The sequence below is a fragment of the Leptidea sinapis genome, chromosome Z (assembly GCF_905404315.1).
Source record: "Leptidea sinapis chromosome Z, ilLepSina1.1, whole genome shotgun sequence".
NCBI classification, from domain to species: Eukaryota; Metazoa; Arthropoda; class Insecta; order Lepidoptera; family Pieridae; genus Leptidea; species Leptidea sinapis.
Window position 1 is genome coordinate 28,801,571 of NC_066312.1, and position 21,780 is coordinate 28,823,350.

At 35.1% G+C, this 21,780-nt stretch overlaps 2 protein-coding genes and 1 long non-coding RNA gene across 3 annotated transcripts in view; 1 reads left to right on the forward strand and 2 right to left on the reverse strand.

Moving 5' to 3' along the window:
* Positions 1-4,464, reverse strand: part of LOC126979205 (hepatocyte growth factor-regulated tyrosine kinase substrate) — a 29,708-nt gene extending 25,244 nt beyond the window's left edge. Inside the window, exons 1-4 of the mRNA XM_050828457.1 lie at positions 4,286-4,464; positions 3,980-4,064; positions 3,778-3,881; positions 1,465-1,625 (exon numbers count right to left, since the gene is read on the reverse strand). Of these exons, the coding sequence (XP_050684414.1) occupies positions 1,465-1,625; positions 3,778-3,881; positions 3,980-4,064; positions 4,286-4,319 (384 nt within the window). The 5' untranslated portion in view covers positions 4,320-4,464. The remainder of the gene's footprint in view (positions 1-1,464; positions 1,626-3,777; positions 3,882-3,979; positions 4,065-4,285) is intronic.
* A 6,534-nt stretch (positions 4,465-10,998) lies between these two features.
* On the forward strand, positions 10,999-15,820 carry LOC126979269 (uncharacterized). Its single transcript, XR_007732794.1, has 2 exons — positions 10,999-11,338; positions 15,672-15,820. It is a non-coding gene; the product is annotated as an uncharacterized LOC126979269 (long non-coding RNA).
* On the reverse strand, positions 11,493-13,460 carry LOC126979233 (inward rectifier potassium channel 2-like). The gene is made up of 2 exons (XM_050828508.1): positions 13,320-13,460; positions 11,493-12,781 (listed from the first exon to the last, which is right to left on the reverse strand). Exons 1-2 carry the CDS (start codon positions 13,406-13,408, stop codon positions 11,734-11,736), a joined length of 1,137 nt encoding a protein of 378 aa, XP_050684465.1. The 5' UTR covers positions 13,409-13,460; the 3' UTR covers positions 11,493-11,733.
* Positions 15,821-21,780: the final 5,960 nt, after the last annotated feature.

The following is a 21,780-nucleotide window of genomic DNA, read 5'->3' on the forward strand; positions in this document are numbered from 1 at the left end:
AAGCTTGGTGGTCCACTTTAATATGACATTGGATAACTTACGTACACAGGCCACAGTAGGAAGAATTGAATTTGTTAAATGTAACATGGACACATGGAGACATTAAGAAAGAATGATGAATCAGGTATATAAGGCAAGTCTGTGTGGGCATGTTGGTCAAGGAAGACCTTGTGGGACATTCATCGACTAAATAAAGGATTTTTAGCAAAAAGGAAAGATCAAGGAAGGGTGAGCATGTATGAAAAAACTAATGAATGTAGAGGAAGCGAGTGAGTTTTACAAGTTTAGAAGCAAGTGGCTTTCTGTTGTCTCTGGCCGACGGAAAAAGGTGTGAGTGTGTGTTTATAACATATTTTGTAAAAGTGCTAATGTAGTATTCATCAATAGCTAAAGACATTATTTGGAATTTTAAATAACACAATGTATCAAATAAATTTGAGATATATAAAGGATTTGTAAAAGTATATAAACATTTAATTATATATTGTATTATGATACACATGTATCTTGTGTGCTCACAGAACAATAACCGAAGACCAATGGGGATAAATTTATTTAAAAATTTCCTTCAAGCTCTTGAAGCTCAAATAACGTCAAATTATTAGAAGATAAGCAGGTATTAAAATTCCTACAATTCATTGCTTGATAGGCATATACCATAAGGGTTGAACATATTAATCTGTCTACATAAGGTAATATACGGTAATATGTCTACATAAGGTAATATAATTTTAAGAAGTTTTTTTTTGTAAGCTTTAAAGTCAAAGTCAAATAAAGTATATTCACCAAAGAGTACCCAATCCAAATTGTTACAAAAGAATCCAGTACATTTTGCATAATTTTTTTTATATACAGTGTATTTTTCTAAAAGATACTATCATCAATTAAAATTGTACAGAATTCATGCAGTTTTATTCTATTTTTAAATTTCTACCACACATCACAAACCATGTACTGTTAGAATCCTAACTTGTTTCAAAATGATTTGATTCTTTAGGGGGTATACAATGAAGTTACAAATATTATTCCTATGATTGTAGCACTATGTATTATTTTGCCAAGATTTAATTTCTTTAGATTTTTTTATGTCACGAAGTCACTACCATCACTTCAGAAACAAATGGTGCTCTGAGAGTAAAGAAACTGTAAACTTGCACTCATTTAGAAATTATATTATCTTAACATTTATATTTAGTGTATGAGGTGCACAATAGGTAGATTCATTGACTCTCCCCACTGTGGCTCCAGTTCATTACTCTACATATAATATGTTTTTGGTTTTTAAACTCAAATGTATGTTTACTCAACACTTTATAATGTCCGCAACACACTTGTGATTTCTCTGGTTTCACCAGATAGCATGGTCTGCATAATCACATTCAATCACCTGATTCCACACTTGTGACTCATATGTATGCATGCTAGACCTACTCTTCCATAAAAAACTGATATATATTCACTCACCTGGACAGCTCTGTATTTTGGATTGTTCCTGAATGCAAACCCCCAAGCTTGAATTAATTCAAGAATTTTGCTCTTTAAATTTTCATGTGCTGTGGTTTTCACTAAATCCCTTAACATTTCACAAAATGCCTTTGATGTAACCTCATCATGAACTCCAGAACCTAATAACAAATTTATGAATAAGTTATTAAATATCTTAAGCCATAATACGAGGGGAGGTCAAAAAGTTCGCGGAATGACTGGGAAAAAAGATGAAATGATACATTATGTTATTTTTCCTTTTCAATATATTCCCCCTTAACACGAATACATTTTTGGGATCTGGCATATAACTTATTAATACCGTCGAAAAAATAGGTTTTGTCTTGGGCGTCAAAATACGCCGAAATCGCCGACTTGACTTCATCATCGTCTCTAAATTTTTTTCCACGCAGCTCTTTCTTCATCTTTGGGAATAAATAAAAATCGCTAGGGGCCAGGTCTGGACTGTAGGGTGGATGGCGTAGTTGTTCAAAACCGCATCGATGAATGGCAGCCGTCGCAACATGACTCGTGTGAACGGGCGCGTTGTCGTGCAAAAGGAGTACACCTTTTGTCAGTTTTCCTCTTCTTTTTTCTTTAATAGCTTCTTTTAATCGGTCCAATAGGGAAGCGTAGTACTCTCCCGTTATAGAAACACCACGTTCTTTATAATCGATCAAAAGAATACCTTCAGTATCCCAAAAAATAGTCGCCATGATCTTTCCGGCCGATTGCGACACTTTAAATTTTTTTGGGGGTGGTGTGCCTTTTTTGTGCCACTGCATCGACTCCTGCTTTGACTCAGGCTCATAGTGGTGAACCCAAGTTTCATCACCGGTTACAATTCGGGCCATAATTTCTTCCCTAACTTCTCCACAGCGGTCCAAATACTCGCGGGAACAGTTGACGCGCTCACGTTTTTGCAGCGGCGTGAGCATTCTCGGGACCCACCTTGAACACACTTTACTCATGCCAAGATGTTGATGAAGAATATTTAAAATTGTGGTTTCTGATACTCCAACTGATGCTGCAAGTTGTTTCTTCTTCAACCTTCCGTCTTCCAATACAAGTTTTTCAACTTTTTCAATGATTTCCGGCGTAGTGGCCTCAATGGGCCGTCCAGGTCGAGGATCATCTTCAATTGACTCCCTTCCTTGCTTGAAAAGGCCGTGCCATTTGTAAATCATGGTTTTACCAGGAGCAGAGTCTCCGTAAACAGCTAACATCTCTTGCAAAATAGTTTGAGGCGTTTTTCCTTGTTTGGTGAGGAACTTTACGACGGCGCGATGTTCAATTTTCTCCATAGTGGCTAGTTTGTTCCCGATTTACTTGTTCACTCGTTTGTAACTCGAAAGCTAATGACCCAATTAGGCTAGAAATTGGCATATATAGTAATTATGAGTTACTCAAGTAGCGGCTACCTGGAGGAGCGACCTCACCCCCGCCAACCCCGCCATTCCGCGAACTTTTTGACCGCCCCTCGTAGATGCTAAAAACAATTTGAACTTCCTTGTTCATCCACCTGCTCCAATTAAATTGCAGATTGTTTATTAATAATCATTTTGTTATTACAAAAAAAAGAAAGTATAAAGTCTATAGATCACCAATGAAAACACTTTCACCACCATTTATTCTTACTTATGCGGAACAACAGCCTTTTGGACGGTAAATTACTGTATTTAAATTATTGTACACATTTTATTTACTTACTATTAAGATAAATGTTGAAGGCATTAACAAAAGATAATATGAAAAGGGCAGGTTCAGACCAAACAGTAGATAGCATAACAACATCCTTAAAAAAAGTATGCAATAATAAAGATCTATAGTTCCCATAGAGGGGTTGGGCAAGGCCTGCCCTAAAAGCCCTATGATGAAGGATAGTTTCTTTTTGAATTTACTTATGCTTCCTACAATTTCATGATACTAGATAAACTCAAGGTAAGTAACCAGGTGTAAATATCCTAACACTGGTGGTTTTGTTCGAGTAAGGTAATAAATTACATAAATTGTAATAATAAATTTAAGTAAACACATTCAAAATACATGAATCTTTTAAATGTGTTAACTTACATGAATTTCTACTATTACTAGAGATCAATCTTAGTATACTAGATCAATTTCAATTTTATACTCATAAGCATCTACATTGTGACACAGTAATTTTATGCAAAATATTAACATTAAAGCTTTTTATGTTCTGAATCACTGAAATAAAACAAGAGTGAGATGTTTTGGTATGTAAGAATTGAGATAGTTAAAGCAATTATGATGAATCATTTTAAGACTTACCACAATTTTTCACAATGCTTTCAAGAGTAAGCAAAGCAAACATGGCCTGGTGCGGATTTTGAGAGTAAAGTTTCTTCTTCACTGCAGCCACTGCATATTTTGGTCTTAAATAATATAATTTAAAAACTGGTATAAATATAAGTCAAAATAAAAATGGTTTTAAAGTATGAACAAGTTTAATTTTATAATAAAGTATACTCACGAACAATCGTTTTGTCTTATTAAATCACAAATTTGCAAAATAGATGGCCAGTCAGGATCTAGACGTAGACTACACGTAGCTTTTTCTAGAACATAAGATTTAGTTAGAATAAATATTACACAAGTAGAGTTAAAACTTGAAATCTGTTAGAATTTATCTAAGTAGGTACTAATTACGAAAAGGTGACATACATTTTCCTATTAGAGATAAAAATAATAAAAAAATGAGTCATTTCATAAAACTTATGCTTCTGATATGCGAAATAACACCCATAAAAAATTACTAATTGGAACTTTCATAACTCACCAAGTAATTTGTCGAAAATATTCGCCCGAAACATGTTAAACAGTAGTCTCTCACTGTGTTAACCTTAGTAATTATTGATAGATAATCTTGTAATTTATAGAGTAAATATTAGTATAAAAATCTTTTTTTTTGTGAAATTCAGAAATCAGTTTAGGAAAATATATGTTTTTTAATGACACATTGATAGACGACAAACGCTAGACATTGGACAAGCGACAGATCTGTTATTTTTTTTTTTATTTAGAGCAATAGTAACGAGACCATAAGCTTAAACGTGGCAACCAAAATATTTTAATCCTTTTTCAATATATTCAGTAACAATAGGAATCCCAAAGAATATATTTCCTCTAACGAAAGAACCCCTATAAGTTTATGGAAATAAATATTGTGCTGTTACTCTTCACTACTTTAGACCTCTGTTTTTGTCAGTACTAGTCTGTGTATCTCTTATGTGACGTAGCAGGTTTAACCCGACGCGTTCCGGGCACTCTAAGCCTTGATTAAATAATTTTTTCCAAACCAAAAATACTAAATTGACTATTTCTGAAACCAGAAAAAATATAATTTTTTCTACTAATTACAACTTCACAGAAAGTCGGTAGATAAGGCTTAAGAAAAAAAAATCCATATTAAATTAAAGCGATTTTATTTTTATATACATGCATACAAATAAGACTTTTTATTTTATTATTTTTAGAATAATTTATTATTATTTATGTCACAATACAGTAATAAAAAAAATAAACTCAAATTAATTGTCTGCACCCTCGAGAATGTCGGATTCGATATCCCTATTGTTGAAATCATAACTTTGCGCAGCGGCCATCTTGAATTTCTCAAATTATCCTAAATTCGTTCCCTGCACCCTCGAGAACCTCGGATTCGATACGCATATTGTTGAAATCACAATTTTTCGCGGCGGCCAACTTGGATTTAAAAAATGATCGCTTCAACGCCCAAAGTGCGGAAAGGAGTAGTTAGTATTATTTTGATTGAACTTTTATTTAATATGAGCTTATGTTAACTTACTTTTGAAAAGGACGTGCAAACTATTTGCGGATTCTCTTTGAACAATGATCTTAAGCAACAAATTTTTGAGGCCTATTCGCATCTCCGGCGCTGAGGGAAGGGCAGCCATTCATCCTTGCGTAGCTACGCACGGGTAGCCGTTTGTGCTGAGGCTGGACGCCGAGGTCGGTTGCCCACTCTCCACGCTTCCGGCTTTTATAAAACCCGTGGTTAAGTGCCAGACAGAAGTCGTCGTCTACTGTCAAGCTTCCATAACAGTGTAATAATAATTATATATATACCTATAATAACTTCGAAAAAAATAATTATTTAATAAATATTTTTAAAACTTTTATTACAAGCAAGGCAGTCATAACAGTAGGTTGCAAAACATACCGGTTTTTTCTTTAACCTCCATTTAATCATTTTGGGGGGAAACCTCCATTAAATAAAACCCTTACCAAACCCAAATTAGGATGCGATTTTTTGTGTATATGTCGGATTTTCTCTTCATTTGTTTTGTAGCTAATTTTAAAAATTGATAAATAATATACAAAATGTATATGAATGCGGTTTTCACTGGTTTATTGCGACTAGCTCCCCGTCATCATTAGTCCTTGTTTTACGCTGGTCATGAAAGAATGAACATTATTTATTGCACTGAAAAATAATGTTACAATTTGTACGTAACTGATAATAGTAGGTAGCACAATAAGTAGACCTCTTGACAAGGTGTGACAGGTAGCACAAGAATTCTTGTCCTAAGTTAAATAAGATGGAGGGGAATCACGTTCAAGCTATTGTTGACCTAATTATATATAAAAATCTACAATTTTCAAAATGGTGTTTTTTTTCATCTGCTACAACACGGGTGAATCAACATGATACCTGGCTCGAATTACGTTTGTGTATGTACACTGTGGAAAAAAAGTGTTCGTTTTCATTTTACTTTCTCGTACGAAAATTATTATTATTATTAAATAGCTTACATGTATCTTATTTAGATAGTGACTTGTAGTTTTCATTCGGTATGTATGGAAAACAAAAATAAATAGATGTTCTTTCATATGATGGTCATAAACATATTTCATTCCTAAACCTAAAACAACACATACAATTAATAACAAAAACACATATTATACTTTCAGGTATGGTAGGTATAAAATTTAAAGGGGACCGATGAGCTAAGCCACTGTTCTATTACTTGTATTGTGCACTAGGTGACATATTATCTCTGACTATTTATTTTTAAGTTGAACTTAGACGGTACGATCTATGGTTCAACGCCATCTACTAAGGTTTACATTAAAGTACAAATATAATTTTAATATAGTACAAATAATAATACACTTAAATGTCAGTCCTTGCGGTAGTGACGTAGGATGCAACATTCGCTTCCCTTATATATGTTAAAGGGAGGCGATGGCTGGCTCATGCGTCATACTCGTGAATGGGCGTTACTTGAGGTGGCAGGACGATTCCGTAACCAGAAACTCTGCTTCATGTTTTTAAAATTAAAGATATTATATTTATATAATCGCAAAGAAAATGCTCGCAAAATACCTTTATTTATTTACGGTGTGTGTGGATGATGCAACTACTGTACTCAATAACTTTTGTTTTGATTTTAACCAAAGAGAATTAAAACACTACGTTCAATTCTAACTTTGAATACTAACACGTTGTAGCTAGGTAGTGATTTGGCTACAAATCACACGTCGCAGTAACTGATCCATAAATACAAAAAAATACCTGTGTAGTTTAGTCAAAGAGAATTTAATTTAATTTAACATGAATGTCGCTCTATAAAATATCGCTATACTCAAAAAACCTGCCACTTATAAATTATCCAAATGAAATTCATACAAAATTTCCATTCATAACGTGTTTCTCAATTCCACTCGACATTGGCGAAATAATTCGCGCCCGACTGGCGCAGCCACACGCCATATCTCAAAAATTGAATTGAATTTAACATGAATAAAATATAGTGCTACTATTAAATTAAATAACGGCGATATTTAATAACTACGCATTAAAATATAACGCTGTAGTTACTTTTAATTTTTAACAGTGTTATAATAATAAACGTTTTGTGTTAACAATTTAACGATTGGCCCAACTCTATTTATCGCTACTGCCGTCGCAAGGCGACCCTCAAGATATATCAAGGTGTCATGTTAATTTGCTCGTCTTGCATCTTTTTTGTGTATTAATATTGGTACTGCTCACATGAGCAGACTTTCTTTACTGATGGTACTATAACTTATCTGAATGATCTAGCTGCTAGCAAATGATATACTATAGGTACAGTATCAAGTATTGGTTGCCGAAGAGCTTTACAGAATTTTATGAATAAGGTAGATATACGATAACTACCAGAATCTTTATAAGTGTCATAGAGACTAGATAATAGCTTCCATAGGACTTTTATCTAAATTAATTTTGTACAAATTATTAAAGCCTATTCTCGTAACAAGATGTAACGTCAATTATTGTAGGGAGATGCTTATTTTGCAAAATTTTGACGTTGAGTTAAGGTTTTAACCATAAAACATTATCTAATAGAGCAATAACCATAGACCTTTTTTTTTTGTTCTGTTCGTCCATCTGGGCAGGCAAAGGGGTCAAAAGCCCATACAGCCAAATAACCATAGACCTTTTTTTTTGGTTCTGTTCGTCCATCTGGACAGGCAAAGGGGTCAAAAGCCCATACAGCCAAACCATAGACCAAGTATAGTAACTATACATCGGTTTTTCTTTTTTGGATTTTATGGTTTGGTAACGAGACCTTTAAGCCTGTCTTTTTTCGGTCACTTTCGCTTTGAGAGCGTTTCACGACTGTTCACTTACTTTTAAATGTTATTTACTGTACTCTTAATATATTTATACAAAGGCTTGAAATAATGTACATCACTTAACATTTTTTCAAGCGGCGGCGGGCGGGAAGAAAGATCATAATCATTGACTTCACTCAAGTCACTTGCAAGCACTAATCTGTCAATTGAAAAGCTTTGACAATTGAAAATCAGGTGTTTCATGTCTGCGTTGCTACATCCACAGTGCGAACATTCGCTATTTCAAATAATGCCAAGTCTTGCTAGGTGTGACGGTGCAGTATTATGGCCAAAACGCAATGTATTAATGGAGGTGATGTAATCACGGCTGGCTTCAGGAATTTTGTTGTACCAAGGTCTTGGTGGTAGGTTGGCTTGAATGCTTCCGTACCATTTGCCTTTAATCTTCTGATCCTCTTTCCATAATTCTATCCACAGCTTTTCAATACTATACTTGGTCTGTGGCAGTAACCCTTATAGTAGTAGGAATATTTTAGTTTTCTTAGAACAATATAGGTAACTTTGAGCAAGCTTATCGTTCAAATGTCGTTGACGCACGGCTCCAGTTGTTGATCCAGTTATAGTTCAGTTAACGTTAGGGATATGATAGTCCCAGAATGTCAATTATAGAGTAAAACCTGGATAGGATTGAGACTTAACTTCTACGATTTTGAAATTACGAGAATGTCACCGCTGACTATAGCGAATTCATAGAAAATATTAAGTAGTGTGTGGCCGGCTTTAAAAAAACGGAGAAAAAAGCTCAAGTAGAGTCTGGCTAATGAAAACTGAACCCAGCCATTTTTTGTGGGTGTTCGGTGATACGAGAAATGAGATTTTTTTGTGGTAAACGCGTACACTTGAGCGTTCTGGGGGTTAAATTGGACAAGATTAAATTTACTCCATTCCGCGATCTTCTCGAGAGAGGATTCGATAGAAGACTCAAGTTTCTCCCGGCACTGGTCGACGATTTCCCTGAGAGAGACCTGCATGGCCCGTGTATATGGCATCACTGCTGTCGTCTGCATAGCAATGTATGTTGGAGGTGTCCAACATATCATCGATATGCAGAAGAAACAGTGTCGAGATAGCACACAGCATTAGTACACTCCAGCGTTCACGGGCTTTCGATTCGAGCAAGAACCGTCGATAATGACCTGTATGCTGCGCCCAGTGAGGGGAAGCTGGAGCTCCAGTTGCAAAAGCTCTAGGAAAGCCCAAGTGATGGAAGTTTTAAGAGAAGCGCCTTGTGACATACACGATCAAAGGCCTTCGCTATATCCGCCAATTGGGCTAATTGCCACGCCTTTCCCCTTGCTTTCGATAGCCGCCGCCCATCTATGTGTTAGGTATACCAGAAGATCACCTGCCGATCGACCATGGCGAAAGCCGTACTGTCGGTCATTGATCAACTAGGTACAACCAAGAGGTGCTAATTATGCTCTCCATGATTTTGTAGAGTAAGGAGGTAATAGCAATAGGCCTGTAGTTTGCCGGATCCGAACTGTCTCCTTTTTTTGGGATCGGATGGACAAGGGCTGACTTCCATGAATCAGGGACTATGCCTTTTGAATAAGAGTGCCGGAATAAACGCGTTAGCACCGGCGTCAACTCAGGGACACACGTTCTATGCACGATTGGAGAAATGCCATCCGGCCCGCTCGACTTCCTGACGTCCAACGAAAACAGAGCTCGCCTAACAGTTTTCTGTCGGAACTGTAGTTCAGGCATGGAGCTCTGACACCGCGGGATGGTCGGCGGTGTTTTTCCGTTGTCGTCAAGAGTCGAGTTGGAGGCAAAAAGAGAGCACAGGAGATCGGCTTTCTCTTTTGCCGTATGGGCCAGGGTGTCATTCCTCATGTGCAACGGCGGCATGGACTGCTAGTTGAAGTTACCAAGAGCAGCTTTCGACAACGACCAGAACTTGCGTGTTCCGGTCGGGTAGCTGGAAAGCTGCTCGCCAATTTTGACGACGAATTAAATTAAAAGAAATAATAAATCACAAAATAATACATCCAGTATATAACAAATATTCTTAAAAAGTTGAAAGACAAGAAGATTTAATTGCTGTCATATCATGGAATATATTATGTGCTATACGTAGTAGTGTGTGAGTTGTGTATTGAGATGAATGAAATCATTTTTACATAAGAGATTATTTCCGCATATTCGCAGAGGTTTAATAATTTTTAAAATTGATAAAGATAAACTACCATTGATTTTGGCTTTGGATTTCAATTTTAATTTTGCTAAAAATGAACCAATGTCATTAATTTCATTCCGCCAAGAAGAATTTTAACAGATGCTGTATTTATTATTATATCTTGATAATGTTATGTCTTATACTTTTGTAACATACTTAAGTTATCATCGACCAGTTGTCACAGTATTAGGCTCCGGTCCTCGACAATAACCTATGCGAAATATAACGGCACTAGGCCGCTACTTCACGCCGCTATTCTGTGCGATTGTGGTAATTAACCCGGACGAGTCTGGGCCACTTGTGCTGACTCCCCCTTCTAAAAAGCCCTTAATCGCCTCTTACGACATCCTTGGGGCTGAGACTCCCCTATTCTTTTTACGCCCCAGGGAAGCACAGGGCAAATATCCTGGGCCTATAATCACCATATGGATAAACAATATTTCATAAACATAGCAGTCTTAATAAAATGATTTCAAGAAATTGCTCAATTTATAAGTTTTTTGTATCTTATCTGTAATGCTCTATCAACTGTTTGCTCCAATTCCACTAAGATTTAGATATATTTTTATCAAGTCACTAACAATACGTACCTCTGTAATTCAACAATTTAGTGTCAATTTACTACTGATGATAAAAAATAATTGTAACTATTTAAATAAAGCAAAATCGCCAAATTTGATCTTAGATTTATCTTGAAATTTTGAATACATACATTTAATTTTAATACTGTGTGTCTGTTGATATTATATATGGAAATAAATAGAAATATGATAATATTTTTCGAACAACGAATGCAGCACAATAAACTAAAGCTTCGCGAACTAAATGACGATATTCAAAAATGTGTTATTTTACTAAGAACAATTAAAATGAGACTCTCAACGCTACAATTTCAATTGAATTCTTTGAAGATAAGTTACGAAATTGTGATGGAACTTCAAAAAATTGGTTTGATCATACATCCTTCATTAAAACTGAAAATTGTCTAAACATCAAAGATATAAGGTGGGTGAATTTTTGTCTAATTAATTTACACATTAAAATATGCACAAAAAATAAGTTAGCAGTAAATAGTTTTAGTTGAGAATAAAGTTGTTGATTTAATTAAAATAATTTAATAGTAATAACAATACATAGTATCAATACATAAAAATAATACACACAAATAAATTGCCATAGATAGAAAAACTACACAGATCACAAAATGAAAATTTGTTGTTCACCAGGTTATAAACGATCACAGAAACTACATGCTTGGATATTGGCCTAGAAATTTGAGTAGGTATTTTACAATTGGAAAATGAAATTTCAAAAAATATTCTAAGTATATTTATGGAACTCATTTACAAATGCGTCTTATTTTCTTCTAGTCTGAACTTGCCAATCATCAACATAAAAATTCATTTTAATCTATTATATGCAATCTCTCTATCGTAATAATATTTTCTCAAGTCTTCTGCGTTACACAGTGGTGTGTTAACACGATAGGTTTCATCAAATTTTGAATAATCGATTACGAATCCGCGCTTTTGCTTTTTATAATACAACGTCTCCAAGAATCGACGACCCCAAAGTATTTCAACTGTTGTATAACTTGATCTAGCTTGCACGTACTGACCTGTCGACTCAATAGTGCCTTCAAATGTAACGAGAATTTCTAACTCTAGTTTTAACAACTCTCTCGCTGACAATTTGTAAAAAGGACTTGTTTTGTCAATTTTATGTACAGCTGTTATTGGAAATATAAATAGTATATTGTTATCATCTTCTACATTTAAATTAAGATTGATTTGAACGTTTTCTAGCTTATCTATACCATCTTTCACATGTCTTAGCAAAACTGCTTGCACTTTAGACGCGATTATTCTAGATTTCCTCGTATTTCCGATTCTGAAGAGCATACATAGGTCACCGTCTCTCTGATTAATAATGACATTTTTGGAGAATATTAAAGTCTGAATACGATTTTTTGGCCTAGTTAACTTTGCAAAAACAACGCCAATAATTACCGATTGAATTATTTTCCCCGCTATACTTTCAATGCACATTGTAAATATTGCTTCTGGACATTCCAAAGTAATGGATCTTGAACCGTACCCTATGCTTGTCTGAACTTCGATACTGAAAAGAAATATAGAAGTAAAATTGTAGATTTCTTTAACACATGGCTTCCATTCTGTAGAATTCCTTGTACCAGGTAAATGGTCATTTTCAAGATCACCATGAAGAAATAATATAAGCCACCAAATCCCAGCAAACAAAAGCAACTGGAGTAAACTCACTAAAATACAATACAAAATAGTCCACCTCCATCTTGATTCTATGAACACGTTCACTAAATTCAGAGTCAACTGGTTCAATTTATGTCTTTTTATATTTAACTCTCCATTTTTGAGCACGATGCGATGCTGTCGTTGGATATTATAAAATGTTCTTCGTCTTGTGTGCCTGAAAAAAATTAAATTCGCAAATGAATAACAAAACAATACATTTAATGAGAGTTGGTCAGAAACCTTTTAAATCTATTGGACCTGTTCCTTCCAATACTTTATACATATTTATACTTGCGAAATTATGTCCATTCATGGCTAATCTGTAAAAATTTTAATAAATCGCTTACCATCCACAATAATCGGAGAGAAATAGCCTCAGTAAGAGTCCTTAACAGTTTCGAAACGAAATTGAACATTTAACCTTACAAGAAATGATAATTTCTTAAATTGAACATAATTGCAGAAAAACGTTCCAAACCACAATCATGTCGAGATTGAGTTAAGAACACACAACTAGTCACATGATTCATATTAACGGACTGACCAAAAAATAGCAGCTCCACTTAAGTGACATCATGACTTAGTAGCCCAACCCACATGTATGGAATACACTAATATTTATTAAACTTTAAACACGAATTCCATAAAATATGATGTTTGTGGCTTGGAACGTTTTTCAGGAACTACGTCCAATCTTCATCCTTTATGCATACCTTTCACAATTGCATCTTGCAGAACTGATACCTTCGACACTATTATTTGAATTATTAGTTTTAGATAGTGAATTCTTTTCACGTACCATATTTAAATTGACTGAATTATTACAAGTTATTCCTAACAGATTGTTATCTCCCACGAAGTACAAACGACGTTTGAAGTTATTATACTTCCGCCTTTTCAAGATGGCTGGATAAATATTTATTTCTTGATTAATGATAATAGTCATAGAAATAAGTCAATGTTATTGTCTCTTACTGACGTAATAATATGATCCACGAGTTAATTGGTGAAGGCTTACTTAGGCTACCAGCTTTTTAATAAAGCTTTCCTTTGGGATATGCACAAACTCTAGTGGAAAACAAGTAACCTTCAGGATCCAAGCTAGTCTAACCCTTAGATATAGTAAATCGGCCTTACAAATAAAATTGGCATATAGTTATAACTAAGCATAAACTAAGAATATGTCAAATGCTGACAAATAGACATTTTGCTTACGAATAGTTTGTTCGGACGTCTAACGTTTCCCGCGTTTTTTTGTAAGGCAGCTTGTCATTCAGGAAAACTTCAGAATTATCATTGTATTGACAGTGTTGTCAACGATATTGTAAACATTTTGCATTTTCTTTGTTTATCATCAGTTATTACTTTTTATTTGTAAGGCCGAATGTCTTTTTTACATAACCTAGCTAAAATCTAAGGTTTCATGTGGCTGACGGTTAGGCACTCATTAATGCATGCGGACAGTTAGCTTAGTTGGTAGAGTGCTAGGACGTATTTTTTTTTCTTTTTTCCTCGTTGCATGCGGCAGTTCAACAACCTTAACCATGATGACCGTTTTGACCTCTTTACTTGTAGTCCTCGTGTAGCTAAGAATGTGCTTACCAAAGACAGTGTCGATGTAAGTCTAACATAAAAAAAAGAAAGCACTTAATCTCATATGTTAGAACCTATTTTGTGTTACAGTATTGTTCGTCTTATATATTAATCTGAGCTTAAGCAATTTAAAAACATATGTGGAAGCTTGTAATTAGCATTTATTAATCTATTTGTTGTGTAAAATTTGTAAAAATGGCTGTAAGTTTCCCAAATAAAATAAAAATAAACCGAGAGCCGCGGTTTCGAATCCAGCATCGTCAAAAAATTAGTATAAATTTAATTTGTATAACTTATAATAAGACGGAAGGTTCAACTGATCAAGTTTGTTTTCAGCCTATAACGCGATTAGTGTGTTGATAAATGATTCTCGACTGAGAGTTTTTTTTGGAAACATCAGTTTATTGGAGATTATAGGAAATCGTCAAATACGTGTCCGGATATCTTTGGGCCATTATATTTATGAACTATAATTAATTATTACCTCAACGGTATTTATTTGTGTTTCATTTTAAATCTAAGATTATTAACTTATTCACTTAGCTCAAATATTACATTTAATATTCAAGTTAGTTTTAATGACAAGACATGGCTAGAAACTCATTGTCACACCTTTGATTCAATATTTACAGCTTCAGCATTGAACATAATATTTATACAATGAATGCAGAGTGATGCAACAACTACTCGAACATTGCGATGTGTGTACAAAAATAGAAATCAAAATGACACCTCAAAAGGGTTTTAAATTCAATATCTGCATAATACTGAACACACTGTAAATTAATAAATGTATATATCAACTTATGAAATTACTTTAAAGACATAAATATCGTAACACTTTTTATATTATCAAAAAGAAGCAAAATTCCGCTGACTGGATGGATTAGGTACTCCATGCGGCGCGCGTTCATGTTGCCAACACTTGTACGTGTTGGATGGATGGACCATCCTACACTTTCACCGCAAAAACATAATGGCTTGTGTTTAAATGCCTTCTAGAAATGCACTTATTTACTTCTAATAAATCCGAATTACCTGCCAAAATGCATTTCTTCCTTCCTTACCCAATATTGTTTAGTGTTATGAAATATTCCAAAATAAATCCATGCAATCAAGGCAAAAATAATATCTCAACAATACGTAATAGGTCCTATTATTTTGATGTGTGTATATTTATTTTTAATTTAATAACGTAAACTTAGTCTTAGGGTATAAAAATTAATTTGGTGAGCATTTAATTAGTGCCACACACCACGGAAAGCGATCATCGTTTCAAAACTCTTAGATTTATTTTTCTTCCTTACTAGTCATTTCTTATGATGTATTTAAAGTCGTGAATGAATGTGAATTTAAAACAGCCACACTTTAGCAATAAAAATGACCTTGACTTGTGCTAGCGGATGGAAGCGGTTTATTACTTAACACTTCATCACTGAATTATTGGTATGACAAGATCAGTTTGTTTCCAGCGCGTGGACTGTCATTTCCCCCGGGATGCACCTGAGGTCGCCAGGACAGAGCAATGGCCCTGACAGAGGAAAGAGCATCGCTAATGGGGAACGTAATTTAGTAATCGTTGATAGGGCTGTGTATAAATAAAATTAAATATTAAAATATACTTTATTGTATTATTTTATTAAATATGTTGGCCTGGTTTTGTAATTTATTTACTTTATCTTTGTTATTATTTTAGTAGTTAGGTCGCATCAGATCGCATTACAATTTTATCTAAATAAGAAAGTACTAGAAGAAATGACGTTCTATTTATACACATATAGGGACATATCATTCGCAGTCTGATAGCGGAACGGCAAAAGTGTGCTTAAAGACAATGTAAGCACACTTTTCTCCTTAGGCGTGTTTCAACTGTCACTGTCCGAGTCGGATTGAGCTGAATAAATGTTTTACATAGCTGCTAGACCGAGAATATTTAAAATAACTGGCGTAAATGTGGCAATGTATCGGATGAATAGTCAAGGCATATTAAGTTGTAATTTGTGACATTTTCAATATATTGGCTTGGTTTTTAAACGTAACATTGCAGCTTTTAGCATGTCACACGCCTCATATATGACTCACAAACCACCAGCAATAGCTATTTGAGAATGAAAAAAATTTAAAAAATCCGAGAGCACAACACCGTAATAGTCAAAGAAAATAGTCAACAGGGCTCTGACTTTTTCTAGCGTGTAAGCGACTCTTGATTGAGTTTTTGGAGAAATTTTCAGGGTCAAAAAGTAAGACAGAACTTGTCCTGTTCAATGCTTTTGTCCATCTAACTAAAACAGCACTGTATTTAATTTTAATGACAGATGTAACTCAAACTCCCACTGACCTGTATAAATACCACTGGACAGGCTGTTCCATATGTTTGGCAGTAATTTATTTGTACCTATATGAAGCGCCACTCGCGAGCATCCAGAGAACTAGTTTTTGACGTAAGTATAATACAAATGGCTGCGAAGGAACGTAAAATACTCTGACGTATTTTTGCATTTTGAATTAAATTCGGTCGTTTTCCGTGTTATTTTTACTTCAGGAATCTACGTAATAAATTACACATTTTTTTTGTTAATAGTTTTTTAGCTGGTTCGAATATCAAACAGGCACAAAGGCACTTTGACAGCCGCCAGTCCAGTGGTAAATAGTAGAGGTCAGAGCAAACTCCGTGGCAAAATAAGAAACAGTTTTGCCAATTTTACAAACAATACAAAAAAAATATTTGAACCTCAAACAAATTCCTATCCATTAGCCACTTTTAATACTTTTTTCACTGAATGTATGTCGGAAGCTACTCAAAATATGGACAAACGCAATATCTGGCTACGGAAGCCGAACATTTGGATCCGTAATTTGCGGATTTCCGCAATAGCAACCGCTGAAATAGTGGCCAAAACTACAAACACGAGTAGGCAAATCTCCCTTTAGCTTATTAATTTTGTTTATTAAATCACTTTTGTACCCGTATAAAAAAGTCATATTCGGTAAAAAGCATAACAGGCATTTCTCAAAATTGATTACTTTAGAATTCTTTTTGATGTAATTTCTAATATACTAGACACTACTACCGCTTCGGAAACAATGGTCCTCTGAGAGAGAAGAAGCGGCGCAAGAAACTCTCCTAAGATGGATTTTTAACTGGGTAAATGCGCTGAGTGAGCTTTTTCCTTAATTTTTGGTTAATGAAAATAAGTAGTTGGATTAATTGTGCCACCTATTCATATTTGAAGCATATTTTTTGTGGAAGAGGAGGAAAAACGAGTACTTATACTTGTAACCAACACGAGAGGAATCACAGGAGCGTTGCCGGCCTTTTAGAAAGGCGTACCTACGCGCAAAAGGCATTCGGCATTCCGCAGCTTGGTTGTACGTGGATGAAAGTTACTTGAAAACCGCACTGTGAAGGAACGCCACACATCCAGATGGTGGCGATTTTATGATTAGATCTCCATTAGAAGGTATTGTATTTTATGAACTTTAACTTTGTATTGTTTCCAATAAATTAATATAAATATCTAGGGTATTTATCAAGGCAAACATAGACGATTATCAGCGAAATTGACAACTTCATATAATGCTGTTACTGTACAACTTGGCTCGTGTCTATCCAATTTTCGAAGTGAAAACTATTATATGTATTATATGTATATTGGCACACACCTTTTTTCTTAGTAGGTTAGGCTGATTCATCACGCTCTGAAATCACGGTGAAAGGCTCGATCAGGCAAACACGGGACCGCCGAGTGTACCCGAGCGAAAAAGATAAAGACAGCTCGCTGCCTCTTCGCTGCCGAACGGTGAAAGGCTCGTTTAAATTTCTAACTATTTGCAATTACCTTCACAACTAAGAAAAAAAAATAGTCTTAAGATTTTAAGCGCTCTATAAGCTGATAATCAGATGATATTTTCAGTCCAGTGCCAAGGTAAGTAACAATTGTCTATCCGAGTCATGTTGCCTTGGTTTCAATTTCCTCGTTTGCTTTGTGTTTCAATTCTGCTGATATTATGCAGTTACTGTGTCGTAGATGGTAAAAATAACCCATGCAAATACACAGCGAGAGATGCAATCAATAAAGAAGTCTAAATACTGATATAACTTGTCAGGCCCTAACAATTGTTGTAATTTAAAAACTTAACAAGAAAATACGATTCGAAATCACTTATTGAACGCCACAAACTAGGCCACAAACCATTTGAAAATTAATGTCTCAGACTGGAGAAGAACGGGCGCAAGAAACTCAGCGGGAAGGTATTATATTTCTTTTTTGTTATAAAATTTCGTTACTACGAGTATAAGATTAATTATTTAAATAGCTTGAGGGCAGTCGCTCCATTCGTAACACATTTGTTTTGAACATTTTCTGGGATCATGCTAAAAAAAGTATGCATACATCGGCCCAACAAACGATTTACTTACTCGACTTAACCGAGTAGTGTGCATATCAAATCTATATTTGTTTCTGGTGTCAAGATTATGATTGTCACAGTTTCTAGAAAATTCGCTTTTGTGGTTATGTACATACATAACTTTATCAAGAGATTAAGAGGCGACGGTTAAAATGTTTGTTTCTTTAAAAATTTTGAAAGATTGCACTAGACAAGAGATGAAAACAGTATTGTTTTCATTGGAGTATTCCAAAAGTGGCTGGATCAGATAACGTTTGTCTCTAATGACCCCAGTTTCTTCGAAGACAATTTGGCTTTGCCTTTGGTGACCATAGAATTGGCCATCGCTTGAGATTTCTAGACCCAGTGTTCCGATACTAGACGAGTTGATGGTATGTCATCGAAGAGCGGTGATACCACAAATGTATTGGTAATTTTTTTTTCAATCTTGTACCTTTCTTTATTGTAATCAACATAATATAAATCGTAGATTAGGACAAGGTCGGTTCTGGAAAATATTTCCGTATTGTCACGCTTGGAATGTAAGATGCAATCATTGTATTATGTTATGTTCTTTATAATAATCTTGTTGTTTTTACACCATGTAAAGTTTTGTTATAATAAATATGTCATTCATATTATGTTAATTGTGAACAAAATCAATTCAACTTCAAATTTACGTCACGGAAAAGAACTACGAAAGCATAAGCGTCTTACACGAGCTGCAATATTAATACATAGGTTATGGAAATTATTGTTAATAAAATCAAAAAATACTTGACTGAGTTTTAAAATTATTTCACCAGTAGAACAGTATTCTGTCGACTGAGTCAGTTAGAAAATTTCTTCCGGAAGGTTTATTAGTTCGGAAAAATGTTTCTTCGCATTTTATGTAAAAAAAACAAGAATATTATTTTTTTCTTTGCTTATATTTAATTACAGTAGGTATGTCCCGTTGCTGTAGAAATTTTGGGACTTTTAATGATGTGAACATGAAACTGCCTTAAGAATTCTGAAAAGACCGAAACAGGTGGAAATCTAATGGTCAAGATCAGGGTTATATGACAGTTCCCAGCCAAACTGTCTTAAATTTTCCTGAGTAGCTAAAAATGTGCGTGGTTATAGTGATGAAAGACCACACCCTTTCTTTTAATCGATTCACGCCGGTTTATTTAAAGTCCATGCCTTAATCCCATCAGATGTTAGCAGTAGCGATCCGAATGGCTGTGCCCGGTGGTACAAGCTCATATTGAACAATGCCCAATCTCACCATACACAGCATCACCTAAGTGCGAGTTAGCTCAGGTTGAACAGTCTTTCAAGCCTAACCGACTATTGAATACGACCTTCTTCGTATATTCATGTGTCACTTGATATACTTTTCATCACCAGTTAATCTCTTCAAAAACACAAAAGATTAGAAAGAGCCAACCAAAATATCAAGCTTTCCTGTGTAGCCTAGCTTTTTTCAAATTGGTCAAATCTGTTTCGTGCTTAATTGATCAGCTTTGTCCTAACTACTGTTATGTCGTTATTTCTTACTCTATTTTTTTTCAAAATGACGTCCAATTTGTCCGTAACAGGGCAACCAGAGCAAAGTGTATCTTTGGCATCACATAGCCGATTGAAAACGCTTAACGGTTTCCAATAACTTATCCCTAGTTAAGGATACAATGCTGTCACCATTTATTGATCTTGACCAGCCAGGTGCAAAAGGCATAAAATGCATAAAAGGCATTTATTTTCTCAAAATTGATTCCTTTAGAATTCTTTTTGATGTCTAATAACTAATGTCATCTCTGGTCTGGCGCACCCCAGTATCAGCTCGATCCATTTGACCGCGTGCAACGCAGAGCAGCTCGAATTGTCGGGGACGCAGTGCTCTGTGAACGGCTGGATCACTTGGCGTTGCGTAGAGACGTCGCTTCATTGTGTGTCTTCTACCCCATTTATCACGGGGAGTGTTCCAAAGACTCATTAACCTGATTTCTGCCGCCGAATTCCACCTTCGCACGACACGCCACAAGTTAGTATATCATCCTCACCATTTGGATGTGTGGCGGTCCTCCACAGTGCGGTTTTCAAGGAGCTTTCTTCCACGTACTACAAAGCTGTGGAATGATGATGGATGCTTCCTTGTGCGGTGTTTCCGGGACGATACGACATGGGTACCTTGAAAAAAGCGCGTACACCTTCCTTAAAGGCCGGCAACGCTCCTGTGATTCCTCTGGTGTTGCAAGAGATTGTGGGCGGCGGTGATCACGTAACAACAGGTGACCCGTACGTTCGTTTGTCCTCCTATTCCATAAAAAAAAAACTACTAGATACAACTACCGCTTCGGAAACAAATGGTGCTCTGAGATAGAAGAAGCGGCGCAAGAAACTCAAATAGTAAAAGTCATAGAGATTTTAATGCAAGTATTTAATATTTATTAATATATTAAATGAAAAGACTTTTACCCAGACCTTTTATAATACATACTATAACCATATTGCCTAATGAATAGCCATGATTACTAGATAAGTAATGAAGTCGTGGAAACATACTTTTTAGTGCCTACATTGCTAACGCTGGACGAACCTTAAGTTTTACATCAAAAAAAATGTACTACGGAATTATAAAAAAGGGTATAAATGGTCAAATCAAATCAAAATTACTTTCTTGTTCACTGTAGGGCAAGGAAAAGACACTTATGAATATCAAAAGCCACTTCGGAAAGGGTTGAGCTTTAATGAGAAAAAGTGGCAAGAAATAATTGCCATTCTTTTAAATGAATATTTATAGCTTCATAATTTTCAAATCAATACAATATATGTAAAGTGTTGCAACAAAAATACTCAAACGGCATATACATGTATATGTCTTACACGAGTTAGTAAAAAAAAAGTATTTGTCAATTAATACGTAAAAATAAAAGTTATTGAGTACAGTAGAAGCATGTGTCTATCCTGAGGGATAGCCCATAGATAAACGAAGCGAGAGCGGATGACCAGTATTCACATAAACCTGACTGTTAACATTGCTGTTCATTCAGCGGAAACGGCTTTAAAATCTTATCTTTAGAGGCTAACACTAGGTATGAATGAGTACGCACCGTCAATTGTTTCCGAGCTCGTGGCCAGTGAACAAATAAAGCCAGATTACAATTGGTTGAGGTACCAACAATAAGAGCATGTAGGCAATTGACAGTC

Excerpts from the sequence above, each read along its gene's own strand:
- LOC126979233 (XM_050828508.1), bottom strand. The coding sequence starts at position 13,408 with ATGGTACGTGAAAAGAATTCACTATCTAAAACTAATAATTCAAATAAT. Across the intron at positions 12,782-13,319 it reads GCAAGATGCAATTGTGAAAG|GCACACAAGACGAAGAACAT; the intron begins GTATGCATAAAG and ends AATTTTTTTCAG.